This window comes from Homarus americanus, unplaced genomic scaffold (genome assembly GCF_018991925.1).
Source record: "Homarus americanus isolate GMGI-L3 unplaced genomic scaffold, GMGI_Hamer_2.0 scaffold57980, whole genome shotgun sequence".
NCBI classification, from domain to species: domain Eukaryota; kingdom Metazoa; phylum Arthropoda; class Malacostraca; order Decapoda; family Nephropidae; genus Homarus; species Homarus americanus.
This window is the reverse complement of record NW_024716703.1, coordinates 7,601,774-7,621,068: the sequence shown is the minus strand read 5'-3', so window position 1 is coordinate 7,621,068 and position 19,295 is coordinate 7,601,774. Positions and strand designations below refer to the sequence as shown.

Below are 19,295 nucleotides of genomic sequence, written 5' to 3'. Positions count from 1 at the left end.
TATATATATATATATATATATATATATATATATATATATATATATATATATATATATATATATATATATATATATATATATATATATACATACATACATACATTTGCACATGTTACGTTATTATTACATGTGCTGGTGCCCTTCGTGTAACAAAGATGGCGGCCCTAGAGGACTCTAGGCGTGAATTTGTTTAAGGTGTAGTTTATCGCCAATACAACAACCACATCCTGAGTTATGAGCTGCATGACCCAGTGTCAAGGAATAGTCTGAGAAGACCCAACAACTCACCAACTGTACTGGTTAACCATTACCCCGGAATATGAACTGCAAATCGATTGACGTCCAGGTTTCCAATTACTGCTGGGTAGACAGAGGCAAATGGCATAAAGAAACTCGCCCATAGTTTCAACCTCGTCGATCGAACTCCGGGTTCGTTTCGCTTGCGAGGCGAGCATGCTGACCATTACACCACATACATACAGACATAAATAATAATGGATGCCCCTCAAAATCGAGGATGGCTGGCCTCAGGAGTAGAAGCTGTCTCCAACACAACAACTACACCCTAAGTTAACGAGTTGCATGACCCTCTGTCAAAGAACAGTCCGAGAAAACCAGACAACTCGCCAACAGCACTGGCTAACCATTGCCCCAGAACACGATCTGCAAATTGATCAACATCCAGGTCCCCACTGCTGCTGGGTAGACGGAGGCAAATGGCATAAAGAAACTTGCCTATAGTTTCACTCTGCCCGAGGATCGAACCTGGTCCATTTGATTGGGAAGCGAGCCTGCTGACCATTACAGCACAGGTTGACACACACACACACACATACATACATTCTTGACCACCGACGGGTCAAGACGGGTCAGACGCACCTGGCGCTGCTCATACCAATTCCCCCTGAACCCTCCTCCCCACCGGAATATCAACAAGTTCTCGCCAGAAGTTACTATTTCATTTGGGAAAGGAATGGAACCAGTGTTGAATAGTGGTGAACAGTGCTTAAGTCCGTGAAAAGCAACTCTGCAGTTGAGTCTGAGCAAGATAACCTTCACACAGTGAGGTCCCAGGTACCCAGTGATAATTCCCCAGAGACTCCACGATAGGGAGGCCTGGGACCACATCACACCCACTTGAGTGAGTGAAGTCCTGTGACAACAAATCACGTGGTGTCCCCATGATGCACGACACCACGTAGTGAATGAGTTGCTACAGCATCATGTGAAGTTCCTCATAACACCATCTGCGAGGGAATTACTACACCACGTGATGCCCCGCATAACACCATCTGTGAGGGAATTACTACCCCATGTGATGCCCCTCATAACACCATCTGTGAGGGAATTACTATGCCATGTGATGCCCCTCAAAAAACCATCTGTCAGGGAATTACTATGCCATGTGATGCCCCTCATAACACCATCTGTGAGGGAATTACTACACCACATCAGGCCCCTCATACACCATCTGTGAGGGAATTTCTACACCACATCAGGCCCCTCATAACACCATCTGTGAGGGAATTACTACATCATCAGGCCCCCCATACACCATCTGTGAGGGAACTACTACATCATCAGGCCCCTCGTAACACCATCTGTGAGGGAATTACTACACCATGTCAAGCCCCTCATAACACCACCTGTGAGGGAACTAGTACTCCACATGATGCCCCTAATAACGCCATCCGTGAGGGAGTTACTACTCTATGTGTCTGCTGTTCAACACCTCTGCTCACATGATCTACATGTGTAAACATTAATATGTATGTTCACTGTATATGTTCCTTCACCTTTCTCTAATGAAGGCTTTTGTTATACCACTAATGTATGTAATAAGTCATTTATGTCCAATGTATATTTTCAGCCTTCGGGCTGCAAACTTTTTCAATAAACCGTTTATTATTATTATTATTATTATTATTATTATTATTATTACACACACACACACACACACACACACACACACACACACACACACACACACACACACACACACACACACACACACACACACACACACACACACACACACACACACACACACACACACACACACACACACACACACACACACACACACACACACACACACACACACACACACACACACACACACACACACACACACACACACACACACACACACACACACACACACACACACACACACACACACACACACACACACACACACACACACACACACACACACACACACACACACACACACACACACACACACACACACACACACACACACACACACACACACACACACACACACACACACACACACACACACACACACACACACACACACACACACACACACACACACACACACACACACACACACACACACACACACACACACACACACACACACACACACACACACACACACACACACACACACACACACACACACACACACACACACACACACACACACACACACACACACACACACACACACACACACACACACACACACACACACACACACACACACAGCAATAAATCAGTATTCACTCCCAGTAAACACTGCTCCCTACACTGTCACTATGTTGAAATGAACTGTAGTTTGAGCTGATCCCCATCTAAGTTACTATATGTCTTATTTGTGTCACTTATGTTACTTGTATATTATTTGTAATTCGTAACCCACTCCCCAAATATGTAACTGTATATTTTCAGCCTTCTGGCTGCCAAGCTCTTTCAATAAACCGTTAATTATTATTATTATTATTATTATTACACACACACACACACACACACACACACACAGAGAGAGAGATTATCGTGGTAACTGCAGACAGGACCCCCCTTAAAGATAGCAACCCTGGGGCTAAATGATGACCAGAGGCAACTAATGACTCCAGGTAAATAGATGGATGACTTGATGACATTTTCCACTCCTGGTACTGTACAGTTAGTAAAGTATTTGCAACTTTTTCCTGGATCCGTGAGATGTGGAGGTGGTGATGGATAGCATGGGTAAAACAGCTGGTGGCATAGATGGTGATCGCTGCTATGGCAGGCAATGGGTGATGGGTAGCAAGGGCGGTGTAGGTTATCCACAGTTGATACCGCTACAATCCAGTGCATCAGCCCAGCCACTGGTCTTTCCGGGAAAATCCATGAGATTCATAATTTATCAGCAGTGGTAGTTATGCGTGTGTTTGTCCGAGGTGCCACCCGATACTGGAGCTGGTACAGTAATTCTGGGTCACATTGATCGATAATACTGCCCCTGACCCTCTTCTACTGCTGCGCTCCTTCCATCCCTCCACCCCCTGCTGCTACCCTCTCCTGCCACCTACCCTTCATTTCTTCACTCCTGCCCCGACCTTCGTCCACCCAGAGAGCCACCCGCCCTATCCTCAACAGTATCTTGTTGACTGATCGAAATTTTTTAAAGAACCTCTGCTCTCCCTAGTCTCCACAGGATGGATGAATACATGGGCTCTACGGTAGTCTTAAAGTCCCTGTTACTTATCCTTTTGGAAGACTGGGGGACAGTGTGGCCTTCAATCATCCTTTGCATGTTTATACTTCACCAGGTCCCTCTCAGGTCCAAGAGGGGCATAACACATTGGGCAATGTGGTGTAGTATTTTTACCTGTTGAAACTCAAGGGTTGTTTTGTGTTAGGTGACCCGTGACAGGGCCTTTGAGTTGTTGTTTAACCTTTAATTCATCGGTGACTCATTTTCAGGGTGACTGGTCAAATGGACCCCAACTTGGCTTTAAACACTTAAAGACATATGGCTCAGCCCTAGTGTACCCAACTTAATATATTAGGGGTTGTGGCTTGATGCAAATGAACTCCAATCCTACCATAAGTATCGTGACTCAGTCCTAATCCTATCAGTTAAATTGTGTTAGATTAGTTTGCGACCTATAAGGATTGGGGCCCATTTGACCTACAACATTTTATGAAGAGTTACTGTACTGTAGAGCGGTTTTGCAACGAAGTCTATGGCAGCGACCCGCCACATTTGATTCTCTTGTGTACCAACATGTAGAATTCTCAGGACCCACATCCTTGATCAAAGCTGTGTTAGTTTTATGCACATAACAAGGGATGCTTGACCATGTTGACTTACAGCAGTTGTCTGTCGTTGTGTAAAATATTTTTCTCTGAGTGGTAAGCATCACAATTCCAGAACATGATGCTAGGAGTTAAAGTTAGGGTATATTGGGTATCTTCCAAACCCGTAATGTTTTGACATTGTAAATTTACTGAATGAAGTACAGTGGATTAGTGCCACAATACAGTATTGGAAATTCCAATAAATTACGCAAAATTTTTATCTACTTTTCAAATAATTATTTTCTGATATTTTAATGTTAGCCATTGTCAAATGAAAAGCCTTCGGTATTTCTATGGGGATTAGCCCAACCAAGCATAGGTCACCGACCCACCTTGGGGCCTGTTGTCAAAGTAAGATAAACAATTGAGACTCTGCAATTGTGTGTAAATGAGGCAGAAACTCAGTCAGATCAGCAACCTGGGACTTTGTCAAAATTTTTGTGATGCCATATGGCAGCAGGGTCTACCATTAGACAACACATTTTGCTTCCAATATCTTCCCAGGCAGTAGTACATCCCTGTTTGATAGCTTAATGTTCCGAAATAGGAATGTAATGTTGCTAATGTTGAAACACCAGTAATCAACAACAGAATTTCGTCTCTACATATTGTAAAGTTATCCTAATTAGTTTGGGAAATTTAATTGCAGTGTCTGTGGAGCTTAACAGTCAACTGGAATCATACTGTATTTCATTCTGTTTGATAATGAAATCATCAGAGATAACCAAGATGACTGTACTGTACTGTACATACTGTACATGTAAGGTTTTGAATAATGGATTGTTGATTTAGCTTTTCCCACCCAATATCTTTCATAGTACAGTACTGTACAGTACTGTACTGTAATCAGAGTTACTGTAATTGCACTGTTAACCTTAATAGGCAAATGATTGGTTAAGCAATTTTGACAATGCTGTTTATGAAAGGACTGTAAGTACAATACCTTTAGGTGATTATGACCATGTTGAGGATCCCAGAGGTTCTGAGTGTAGGACCATGAAATTTATATTACATGTGTACCCGGATAACCGATGCATACAGGGACCAGGAAAAATCGTTGTTTAGTGAATCATCGGTTATTGAAGCAATTAATCCCATAAGAACATAACAAATTTGTGGGGTTAGTGAACGGCCACCCTCCAAAAACTTCCATCTAATCTTGATATTTCTTTGTCGTGCACACTGTCAAGCAAGAAAATAAAGCAGACATATTAAGCAAGCATAATAAGCCTTAAATAAGCAATGTAAAGTATAATTTAAGACTGTTATTTACCTGTGTTGAGGATGGTAGAGACGGACTAGGGTGGGAAGCTCAAGTCTCTCCCAATCTTTGCTAGCCCATCACCACTCTTATTATGCCTTATTGTGTCTTATTGCGCCTTATCACATTACATCAAGCTTCCCAGCACAAGTGGAATTATCACTTGGGCATTTACACATGATTGAGTAACACACTTAGTTGGAAATAACGAAAAAACCAAGTTTCTACCAATCTTTGCTGGTCCATCAATACTCTTATTATGCTATATTACATCACATCAAGCTCCCCCTAAAAGGAGCAGCTCTAGAGGAACTATCTCAGGCATTTATGCATGATTGCAAAGCACACAAAATAAAATACTGTAACAATAAAACACAAAGTCAGAGACGTGATGAGTGTAAACCAGAGCAAAGATGATGGGAATGAGTCACAGGCAGCACGCAGAGCCCACTTGTGGCATGAATTCGCACCACACCACCACCTGCCAAATTCAAAACAGCTCTGCCGCTCCTTCCCGATCGTTGCATCTCCGGGGTATCAACAAAACTTGCGGGGTATTTCCCCAATACAGTATGTAATTGCCGATTATGTGAAGCGGCGGTTATTGGGGGCATACCTGTATACAGTACAGTACAGTGGGTCCATGGGTTACGAACGGGTTCCATTCCAGAAGATATTCTTCAGTCGGATTTGTACCAAAGTCAGAACACATGCTATGTGCATACCATACTTACAGAACAATGTTTAAAATCTCTTAAATTCACTTAATTTAAGAGAAAAGAAGAAATAGAATGACAAAATACAATAAATTAAGGTAAAAAATAAGTCATTGGGTAAATAAAATACTGTTATTTTCAAGTTTAACCCCGTTCTTATTGGCAGGCGTTCATAAGTAGGGACGTTCGTAAGTTGGGTACACCCTGTACTGTACAGTATATCTAATAGGTGCCTTTATGTTTCTGACCAGTTTTTGCTTCTTATTTTACAATACATAATCATTTATGTGCATTTGTTTGTGTTCTTCTTTATTATTGTTATCTATAATATTTTTTTTAGTTTTTTTAGTTTCTCACCATTATATTCCCTATATTTTATTTATTTAAACTACAGTACTGTATGTATTTTTTAATTATCTTCCATCACTGTACTAATACAGACCATGAATTGGTCTTTTTAATATTAGTTTGTGTAAGACAATACAGCTACTCCCCGACTTACGACCTACTCAACTTACGACCACCCGGACATACAACCGCCTCAGTCGTACCCAAATTTTGTCAAATTACATATTTTTGAGTCCCGACATTAGTGATTGCGCTGTTTACTGACAAAATTTTTGTTTGTAATTAACTTTAAAATGGCTGGCAAGCTTAAAAGTGAGAGCTTTGTGGTGATGAGAAGAAAAAGAGACACCCATTTTAGATTTTTTTATGTACAGTCAGTCCTCAACTTACGACGGGGTTAGGGACCGACGACCAGGTTGTAAGTCGAATTGGTAGTTAGTCGAAAATGCGAAAATAATACAGTACATAGAAAATCTAAAATGGGTGTCTATTTTTCTTCTCAGCACCACGAGAACTCTCACTTTTACGCTTGCCAGCCATTTTAAATGGAATTAAAAAAAAAATTTTGTCAGTACACAGCGCGATCACTAACGTCAGGACTCGAAAATATGTAATTTTAAAAATATTTTATACGACTGCGGCGGCCGTATGTCCGGGTGGTCGTAAGTCGAGGAGTACCTGTATTATTTGAGCATTTTCGAATTACTTCCAATTAAACTTACGACCTGGATTTGGGTCCCTAACCATGTCGTAATTCGAGGAGCAGCTGTACAGTACTGTACTCCTGTTTGTTTCCCTTCATACGCAAAGAATCCCAACACCAGCCCCAAGTGTTATGAAAAGAAAGAATGAATGTGACTACAGAGTGAGCAAGTGTTCCCCTTTGCTCTTCTGTCAACAAAATTAGGCCATTAATCAAACTTCAGCAATTAAGGACAAGATTTTTACCAATTTACCAATGTTGTTTTCCTTCATTGGCCATATTACCCAGTAATTAAATTTGTAGACAACAAATGAAATTTAAAATATTAATTAACCTGACTACAAAATCTTTTTTAATGGTCATGATAGCCATTCGTAGTTACATTCTGTGTGATAGCTGTTCTGGTATCACATTAATTGTTTTAATTAAGTTCTGGAACTCTTTAAGTGGCTGGGTTTGATGTAAACACTTTTAGCTGTTTTCTTGTTTATTGTAGAAGTAGCTATATACACAGATTATAATCTAAGAGAATAAATTATGAATTCTCTCCAGGGAAGTGTTGTGAATAACACTTTGAGATAACACTTGAGTTACATGTCTGACTTCCCTGTCCAAGTGGTAATCGTATACTATTGGGCTCTTTCTGGGTGTGAGAGAAGCGTGGGAGCCAGCCGGCTGTTTTGATCAATCAGCTGACCTGCGCTCGACCTTTGAGAGAGTTGCAAGACCAGTTGTTTGTTTGCCAACAACAGGTTGACTCACTTCATGAACAACTTGGTGAATAAGTTGGTGTTATTCATTTGGGTGAATATTTATATAAAGCAAAGGTACTGTTACATCTGTAGTAAGTTGCAATTAGTCCTCAAACCTGTGTGTCACATTTTCTATGGACAATCTTGTCAGCTCTGACTGAAGAAAATGTGGATTTTCATGTGTAATTAAAAGTTTTTAGCATAGGAGTGGGTATTGGTATAGTACTAATTGTCTTGTAGAGGTGTGGGTAGTGTGGTATGGATGGTGGTACAGTACATTAACTTGGAACTTGATGTTGGTTGATATCCAATACTGTACAGTAATGTGATTTGACAGGCTCATATACTGTATGAAAATTTTTTAAGTACCTGTACTGTATATTTTATCCCTTTTTCCTTCAGGCACGGCTCTGTCCCCTGTCAAGTTGAGCCAGGGCGTGGCGGGAGCAGCCACTGGTGAAGGCAGCGAGGTGGTCAAGGCCGAGTCTCCCACCAGTGACTATGGTGATGAAACCTCGGATCCTTTAGAACCAGGGGAGCTCACCCTGAATGACCAACCTCACACTCAGCCCTCGCGCTCACAGCCCATACCATACAATCCTCAGGTGAGACTTTGTAAAGTACTTCACTACCTCCACCAGTTCAGTAATATTATGGTAATGAGAATTCAGGTTTTTTTATTCATCTAGTATTTATCTACTGTGTATAGGAGCCCCTTTTATTCAGAAAGTAAAAGAGGGAGATGGATAAGTACATATGACAGCAACTGTGCTCAATTTTCAGTGCAGGGTTCACCTTGTACGTATTAGAAAAGAAGAATTTGAATTTGTTGATTTTTAAGACCTCTTTTTGTACTGCTTTGTTTATTTTAAGTCCTGAATTTTTAATTATGAAAGCAGTTTATTTGTGATATTATTTTTCCTTCCAGGTACATGTAAATGCAAAGCCACCTTATTCATTTTCGTGCCTCATCTTCATGGCCATTGAGGACTCGACTAATAAAGCTCTGCCAGTGAAGGATATCTATGCCTGGATATTAGACCACTTCCCTTACTTCAGAAATGCCCCCACTGGTTGGAAGAACTCTGTCAGACACAACCTTTCTCTTAACAAGTGCTTCCGCAAGGTGGAGAAAGCACCGGTAAGGGCTAGTAGATCTTTAATCCATTTTTTGGTGCTGATTTCCTAGGTGAAGGTGTCATTCAGTGTACCTTAACTTGCTTCCATTGTCTGAAAATATGATAATCATAATTCTTTCCCTATTCTTTGGGTCTCTTTGTTTTCACTAGCTCTTACATGTTCTTAGGTGCTGGAACCTTTTTAATTCTCTGAAAGTCTCAAAAGTATTTTAGGAATCACTTTTCATAGTGAAAGTACAGGGGGGCCCCCCTAAATTTGAGGGGGTTAGGTTCTCAAAATGGCCGCAAATCCACGAATAACTTATGGGGGGGGGGGTCATTTTTACTTTTGTACAAAGAAATATATATTCTCTTTACGTGTTTGCCCGTTTATTAATAGAGTTGCAGCTGGTGGCTGAAAATATACAAACATACATTTTTGATTTAGACATAATTATATGCGTTGAATACATTTACAGGGCTGTTTAGTACATAAATCAGGAGTTGTTTATTATTTTAACAATAGATGGGATGGTGCTATTCTTATATCTATCAGTGCGGGCTCTTATGGGCTGAATTTTGTTTTAGTGTGTGTAGACACACACAAAACACATACAAATAAATAATAATGGGAAAATAATCTCACAAATAATCAGAAACAAATAAATTAAAAATGTGAGTCTTCTCTCAAATCCGTGCTTTGTTAATAAAGTAATAAAGCACGGACTTGAGGGTAGACCGTCACATTTTTAATAAATTTGTTTCTGATTATTTGTGAGAGGATTTTCCAATTACAGTGGTCCCTTGGTTAATGAACACAATTCATTCCAGAGGGTCGTTCATTAACTCAAAATTTTGTTAACCGAATCCATTGTTTCAATGGGATATTGGGTAATTGGTTCCAGCTCACCGAAAAGTACATACAAAGTAAAAAAAAATGCAGTAAAGTACACTTACAAAGAGGTGTGTATGTAGAAGGTTCCTGGTTGATGATGATGATGATGGGAATTAGAAGTGGGGGTGGAGGAGAAGGAAGTGGGGATGGAGGAGAAATCGCCTTTCAGGGGACCCATGCTTGATGCCGTCATTTCACCAATAAAATTTTAAGTTCACTAGGTGTAATTCAAGATTATTTTATTTAAATCAACACTGCAATGTGCTATATATTATCAATATGTTAACTAAATTTCAGAATGACCAATAATTTCAATGAAAAATGCAAAAATATTCAAGACACCAACATAATAGATGTTCACTCCACTGGCAACAAAGCCCAACTGACGCCTGGTGGCTGAGTCAAGTGTCTGATGGGCGCACAAAAAACTAGTTCCCTGTACTGCATATATTATCAATACTGTATGTTAAATAAATGTTAAAATGACTAATAATTTTATTATAAAAAATGCAAAATTACACTGCCCTGCATAGTTTTTGAGGTTTGTGTATTATTAAGCTTTTCTGTGTATTTTGCATGCTGATCTCAAAAATGTTATCCATTTTGCTCAATCAGGTCAGAATTTTGTGCTATAGCATTTTAAGCGGAGATTCAGGTAAAATATTGGCATTTTTCGCTCAAAATGGGGGTTCTCATATTCGTTCATTAAAAAAATCATCCGAGACATTGGCAAGCCTCACAGAAAAGATTTCGGTCAGTTTTAATGCCCTTATGATGCATTTAAATGTCCGCCGTGACGCAAAGGAAAAGAGTACATGTCCGTATTTTTTTACATATATTTTTTCACAATTAAATTTCTTTTTCATCTGGTGGTACATGGCATGTTTCCTCTGTCTGTGGGATAGTCGAGCAGACAAGCAGCACTACATGCAACGTGACTGGCCTGCAAGAAGTGGACTTACTCCAGGTTCTCACAATGTTGTTGCCCATGCTCTGGTGAATCCGCAGAACATTCTTCTTCCGCCACTGCACATCAAGCTCGGTCTGTTCAAAAACTTTGTAAAGGCACTGGACAAAAAAAGCTAGGCTTTCAATTTTCTGAAAGAAAAATTTCCAAAAGTCAGTGAGGCAAAGCTGAATGCAGGAATTTTTGATGGCCCTCAGATCAGAGAACTTTTCAAAGATCCCAAGTTTGATTGCAGCATGGATGTAAATGAGAAGAAAGCCTGGCATGCCTTTAAGTCTATTGTCTCCAATTTTCTTGGCAACTACAGAAGTCCAGAGTATGAACGAGTTGTTGAGGACCTACTTCTGAGCTACAAAGTTCTTGGTGCACGCATGTCCATCAAGATGCACTTCCTCAGCTCCCACTTGGACTACTTTCCAGAGAACTGTGGTGATGTGAGTGAGGAACAAGGAGAACGCTTCCATCAAGATATCCGTGTAATGGAGGAGCGGTACCAGGGTCGCTGGGATATCAACATGCTCGCCGACTACTGTTGGTGTCTGAAACGGGACGCCCCAGACACCAACCACCAAAGAAATTCTCTGCGACAGCCATTTATGCATGTCTAACTGTAAAGGCATCTATGTAGTTGACATATTTTGGTCCTATGTGTTGTGGTTACATTTCTTATGATATATTTTGCATAAAAATTTTGACATCATATTTAAGAATTTCGATTTTTTCCTAATTCCCATAGCATAAAAATCTGACCTGATTGGGCAAAATGAATGGCATTTTTGGAATCAGCACGCAAAATACATAAAGAATCAGCTAAGAAACCCTGCACCTCATGAATTTTTTTTTCAAATGCAGCCCAGTGTTATTAAAGAGCACAACTTTCTTGATATTTACTCCACTGGGAACGAATGTAAACATAGAACAGATTACTGAATTGGCAGACTAGCCCATCAGCTGACCAGCTGATGCTCACAACAAAACGTGATGTTCGTAAGGATTTCGTCAATCAAAGTTTTGTTCGTTAACCGAATTGAAGATCCTTATGGGAGGCAATTAGTTAACCGAAATTTCGTTAATCGAACCTGTGTTGATTTAAATAAAATAATCTTGAATTACACCTAGTGAACTTAAAATTTTATGGGTGAAATGACGGCATCAAGCATGGGTCCCCTGAAAGGCGATTTCTCCTCCATCCCCACTTCCTTCTCTTCTCCCTTCTCCTCCACCCCCACTTCTAATTCCCATCATCATCATCAACCAGGAACCTTCTACATACACACCTCAAAGTAAGTGTACTTTACTGCAATTTTTTTTTACTTTGTATGTAATTTTCGGTGAGCTGGAACCAATTACCCAATATCCCATTGAAACAATGGATTCGGTTAACGAACGACCCTCTGGAATGAATTGTGTTCGTTAACCGAGGGACCACTGTATCCCATTGAAATAATAGATTCGGTTAACGAAATTTTTGGTTAACGAACTACTCTGTGAAACGAATTGTGTTCTTTAACCGAGGGACCACTGTACACTACAGTAGTGTACATGACTGTACTGTACTATTTACTAAGTGTTGAACACTGACGTTGTGGTAAGTGAATTCGCTGTTTGTCCTTTGTAAACAAATGACTCATGGTGTTCAGTGAGTCTTTTTTCAGGAAAGCTGATTCTTTTAGGATAATAGTTTATCAACCTGGTACCAAATGAATCTAAAGTATATGAGTTATGGTGAAAATGCATAAAGAAGTGTAAAGGAATCTTTGGGGTTGGGAGCCACCCACCTGTGCCAGCCCCCCTCCCCTCCTCTCTGGCAGCTGCTCCCAGATAATTCTTCCACATACAATATACTCCTACACTAATTTGTTCTTATTTTTATCTTTATAGCACTGTACAGTACAGGTATACAGTTTTCTCTTTATTCATAAGACAATTTCTGTGGTTACTTACATTTAACACTTTACAGTAAATAACAATCATCTCGGTGAAAACGATGTTGATAACTAGACTTAAGTGTGATTTTCAACCAATATAGTTGTTGACATGCAGTAATAACATAGCTAATTTTCTTTAAACAGTTTGGATAAGGAGTGTTGTCTCCTCTCTCCATATATTGGCTTTTTTTGGACCTTTGCATTTTCGGGTTGGGGTCTGCCTCAAATAGTCACATTTATCGAGCTTCTATGTGTATGTATGTATGTATGTATGTATGTATATATATATATATATATATATATATATATATATATATATATATATATATATATATATATATATATATATATATATATATATATATATATATATATATATATATCTATATCTATATATATATCTATATATATATATATATATATATATATATATATATATATATATATATATATATATATATATATATATATATATATATATATATATATATATATATAGTCAACCCTCACTTTACGCGGTCCCACATTCGCGTTTCCACGTTTACGCGGTGCCCTGCCAGAACCCAGGATGCTCACATTCCGCGGTGGGTGTACCCCTTTACACGGGTGAAGTATAATTTTTTTTAATTTAGCTCATAAAATTCATACAAATTATCCGGCCAGAATATAATTTACATTGCTGGAATTCTTACAATTTGATGATCATTTTGAATATAAACATCATAGATTTTGCATTAGACATACAAATTTTAGATATAATGTTTACTCTGAGTAAATATGTTATCTTTTGTGCAAAATATATGACATTTATATTCAAAATATTCCTGGTCTTACAAGGAATCCAGCAATGTCAATTGTATTATCCTAACTTTAGTTTGAGGTATTATTTATTAAAATTTAGTGGTTTTCCCCCAAAAATTTCTCAGAGAGGGAAGAGCCAGCAGTGTAGTGTGAGAAGAGGGGGAGGGAGTTGAGTCCATTATTTGAATGGACATTAACTTGGCGACTGTATTTCTCTATTTTTCTTAAGTATTAATTGTGTGCATGTACCATCATAAAATTAAGATATTTTTACTAGAACATAGGTATTGTGTCGGAAAAAGTGGAGTTTGGGGGTCGGGCCAGTTTCTATTGGAATTAATCCCATATGTTCTGTTGTTCACTTCGCGCGGTTTTTACTTAACACGGTACCCTGTGGGTTTTATTGACCGCGTTAAGCAGGGTACTACTGTGTGTGTGTGTGTGTGTGTATATATATATATATATATATATATATATATATATATATATATATATATATATATATATATATATATATATATATATATATATATATATATATATATATATATATATATATATATATATATATATATATATATATATATATATATATATATATATATATATATATATATATATATATATATATATATATATATATATATATATATATACACACACACAGTCGGCTCTTAAAACAGCGGGTTTAACTTACCATTTGCAAATACAGTGAACCCTCGCTTTACGTTTCACTTTACGCGTTTCTACATTTACCTTGGTACCCTGCCAGAACCGGAATTCCCACTTTACGTGGTGCATCTACTCATATACGCGGGTGAAGTATAATTTTTTTATTTAGCTCATAAAATTCATACAAATTATCCGGCCAGAATATAATTTACATTGCTGGAATTCTTACAATTTGATGATCATTTTGAATATAAGCATCATAGATTTTGCATTAGACATACAAATTTTAGATCTAATGCAAGTATTTTGTTTACTCAGAGCAAATATGTTATCTTTTGTGCAAAATATATGAAGTGTATATTCAAAATATTCCTGATCTTGCAAGGAATCCAGCAATGTCAATTATATTATCCTAACTTTAGTCTGAGGTATTGTTTATTACTAAAAATGTAAATATACTGTTATAACCCAATCATTTCTCTGGTAGGGAGGGACCCAGGGAGCAGGTGGGAAGAGGAGGGGAGGTGGGGTATTTTGATTGACAGATAGTATTTCGGTAAGTATATTTTCTTTATTTATTGAAGATATTTGTTTTAGCTCATAAAATTCATACAAATTACCGGGCCAGAATATAATTTACATTGCTGCAATTCTTACAATTTGATGATCATTTTGAATATAAACATCATAGATTTTGCATTAGACATACAAATTTTAGATCTACTTTAAGTATTTTGTTTACTCTGAGTAAATATGTGATCTGTGCAAAATACAGTCGGCCCTTAACATACGCGGGTTTATAATACACGGATTTGCAAATACGCGGATTGCCCCGCCGGAGGAATATTCTGTACATTGAAATAATTGAAGTACATTCAAATCGCGCGCCATTCAACTCGCCCGCGGCACCGAACACTGGACACCGCCCGCTCCCGCAACCTTAAACACACACACGCATAGCTCTCCCTCACTCGGTCAGTCTCGCTGTAACCACGCTTGTGTTGACATCAGCATTGTAGTTTCAAAAATATTACATTTCCGTGAATGTATTATATCAAGCACAGTATGAATAGAATATCACTAATATAAGAGTATTTTAACCGAAAACTACTAAAAAAACGAGTAACATATCTTGAACATCAGAAGGTTAGGTAAAGTCTTTTGTTTTCATGTAGTTTATCCTAAATTACATTGAAATGCATTACGTTTCAGCAAAACTACTATTTATTTCTGAGAATATGGAAATGTAATATTTTGCTGAAATGACACGTATTACAGTGGAAAGTGACGAAAGCAATGACTCGCTTTCTTTCGTTCAAAAGATGTTATCGTAATTGCTTTTCGAATGGTTTTTAGTTAAAAAACTGTTGTATTACAATAATATTCTATCCTAATTCACTTGTTATGCAACAGTTTTTTTAACTGAAAACCATTCGAAAAGCGATTACGGTAACATCTTTTGAACGAAAGAAAGCGAAAGTCATTGTTTTCGTCACGATTTTATCCCACTTTCCACTGTAATACATACGTCATTTCAGCAAAAATATTACATTTCCGTGAATGTAGTATATCAAGCACAGTATGAATATAATATCATTGTAATATAACAGTATTTTAACCAAAAACTATTAAAAAAACGAGTAACATCTCTTGAACATTGGAAGGTTAGGTAAAGTCTTTTGTTTTCGTCATGTATTTTATCCTATTTTACATTGAGATACATCACGTTTCAGCAAAACTACTATTTATTTCTGAGAATATATTCATTCAGGCACAGTTTAGGTAAAATATACATGTGCTGTAAAATTTTTTTAATTGAAAACAATTCGAAAAACACGTACCCTCTAGCCCTGTTCAAGGAGAAGACTGGGAGGAGCTGTTTGGTGCTTAAGACGATGACAAGGAAAATGATTTTGATGGATTTTAATGAAAATATTCAGAAAGACCCTGGCACTGTCAAGGAAAGTGGCTGCTGAAGGCTTCCAGGACATGGCAGAGGACGAGATTAGGGAGCTAATTGAAGAGCACGACACTGAGCTGACCGAGGAGGATCTACAGGAGTTAGTAGACTCAGGCAAGGAAGAGGAAGCTAAAGGGAAAGAGGATGAGGAAGAGGAAAAGCACCAAGAAATAACGTTGGAGAAGTTGGGGGAGATGACCAGGAATATTGAGGCACTGAAAAACCTGGCCTATAGCATGGACCCCTCCATGGTGCGTGCCCTGAAATTCATGCGAGGGATGGATGACGTTTTCGCTCCATACAAAAACATCATGGAAGAAATGAATGAAAGAGACGACAACTCCCCATCACCATGTTCTTTGATCACTGAAGGAGAGATTTAACACCATCAATCACTGGCGGCAGTGAGGAAGCAGCTGAATCCACCGTCGCCCCCACTTTACCACCCGTTATGGAATTGAGTAGCGATGAGCCCGATGACCCCCGTCCTGTCGCCTAGGATAGGAACTGTACAGTAAAGTGAAACTTTTATCTCTTTTTTTTAATAGCTTTTCTTGCCATGTTTATTGTTTGTAAAAATGCACAGCACAGTACAGTTCAGTACTGTACATAGGAAGTGGAGGTGCAGTTATTCACAAAACATTTGTGTTTGTTGTCGGCAGTAGTGACGGTGAGGAGGTGGAGGAGGGAGCGAGTTGGGAGAAGTGGTGACCTTGGACGCGGGAGCAGGGATGAGTGGAGATGCCAGCCAGTACATTACGGGTGTATTAATTGTTTTTATAGTTATTTTTGCATTTTAATATTAAATATTGTACATTACGTTTCAACAAAACTACCATTTATTTCTGAGAACATGGAAATGTAATATTTTTGCTGAAATGATGTACGTATTACAGTGGAAAGTGGGATAAAATTGTGACGAAAGCAATGACTTTCTCTTTCTTTCTTTCGTTCAAAAGATGTTACAATAATCGCTTTTCGAATGGTTTTCAGTTGTGGGATTATAAGGCTAATGATAGGATAGAATATTATTGTAATACAGTACGAGTACAACAGTTTTTTAACTGCAAACCATTCGAAAAGCGATTACGGTAAAATCTTTTGAATAACGAAAGAAAGCGAAAGTCGTTGTTTTCGTCATGATTTTATCCCACTTTCCACGGTAATATATGTACGTCATTCCAGCAAAAATATTATATTTACATATTTATTTCTGAGAATACCTATATTCATTCAGTCACAGTTAAGGTAAAATATACTTGTGATGTAATATTTCAATGAAAATGCTGTATCGTAGTTTTCTTTTGTTTCAAATTTAATTAACAAAGATTGATGTTTCAAATGTAATGAACAAAAATTTATGTACAGTATCTATAAATAAACTTTAATAAATGAATACTTTGTTTTACATCGTCCTGTGCTACCATACCATGGATTTGGCTACTTTGGGCTTGCTATGATGACGCAAGAGATCTGCCCTGGCAACTGTACCGACACTCACAGCTGGTGGTGCGTCGTTTCCATTGTTTACTGGTAGTTACTGGTAAATATTTTTCAACCTAACGAAACTATTACCCGTTTAGAGGTCGACCCCCAATTTTTTGCCAAATAATTTGGTCTTAAAAACTTGAACTACACACAGGTATATGTGGTAAATAAGGACATGGGGGGCCAGGGTTTTTTTTTAGGGGGGGGGCAGCAAAAATACACGGATTTTTAACTTCCACGGTATCTCTGTTACTAACCCCCGCGTATGTTATATTTAATTGTATATGACATTTATATTCAAAATATTCCTGGTCTTACAAGGAATCCAGCAATGTCAATTATATTATCCTAACTTTAGTTTGAGGTATTATTTATTACTATACCTTAAAATCTAGTGGTTTTTCCCCCAAACATTTCTCAGAGAGGGAAGAGCCAGGAGTGTGAGAAGAGGGGGAGGGAGTTGAGTCCATTATTTGAATGGACATTAACGTGGCGACTGTATTTCTCTATTTCTCTTAAGTATTAATTGTGTGCATGTACCATCATAAAATTAAGATGTTATTTTTACTAGAACATAGGTATTGTGTCGGAAAAAGTGGAGTTTGGGGGTCAGCTGGTCTCTATTTCATTTAATCCCATATGTTATGTTGTTCACTTTACGCGTTTCTCGCTTTACGCAGGCCTCCGTGGGTTCAATTGATCGCATAAAGTGAAGGTTCACTGTAAGCGGATTGCCGCTGGAGGAATATACATTATTCAAATCGCGTGCGACACCACACACTGCACACCACACACACACACACACACACTGCACACCACACACACACACTGCACACCACACACACCGCACACCACACACACACACACACACTGCACACCACACACTGCACACCCACACACTGCACACCACACACACACACACTGCACACCACACACACACACTGCACACCACACACACTGCACACCACACACACACTGCACACCACACACACACACACTGCACACCACACACACACACACTGCACACCACACACACACACACTGCACACCACACACACACACACACACACTGCACACTACACACTGCACACTGCACACCACACACACACACACACACACACACACACACACACACACACACACACACACACACACACACACACACACACACATCAAGTTCACAACACCCCTACCCATCAGTCAGTCAGTCTCGCTGTAACCACGCTTGTGTTGACATTAGCAATGTAGTTGCAAAAATATTACATTTCTGTGAATGTATTATATCAAGCACAGTATGAATAGAATATCACTAATAAAACAGCATTTTAACCGAAATCTATTAAAAAAACAGGTAACATATCTTGAACATCGGAAGGTTAGGGAAAGTCTTTTGTTTTCCTGTAGTTTATCCTAATTTACATTGAAATACATTACGTTTCAGCTAAACTACTACAGCTAGACCCCGACTTATGACGGGGTTAGGGACCCAAATCCAGGTCGTAAGTCCGACATAGATAAAAAGAAATCCAAAAAAAAATGTTTAAAAAAAAAAAAAAAAATTTCAAAAATTTTTTTAAAAATCTAC

General features: G+C 38.5%; 1 protein-coding gene across 2 annotated transcripts in view; it reads left to right on the top strand.

Annotated features, from left to right (window-relative positions):
* The window catches only part of LOC121858274, a 180,501-nt gene that overhangs the window by 136,179 nt on the left and 25,027 nt on the right, over window positions 1–19,295 (top strand). Inside the window, exons 4-5 of one of the 2 annotated variants that reach the window (XM_042354583.1) lie at window positions 8,284–8,486; window positions 8,810–9,022. In XM_042354583.1, coding sequence (XP_042210517.1) covers window positions 8,284–8,486; window positions 8,810–9,022 — 416 coding nt within the window. Of the gene's footprint in view, window positions 1–8,282; window positions 8,487–8,809; window positions 9,023–19,295 lie in introns of both variants that reach the window. The other variant, XM_042354584.1, reaches the window with a different exon arrangement.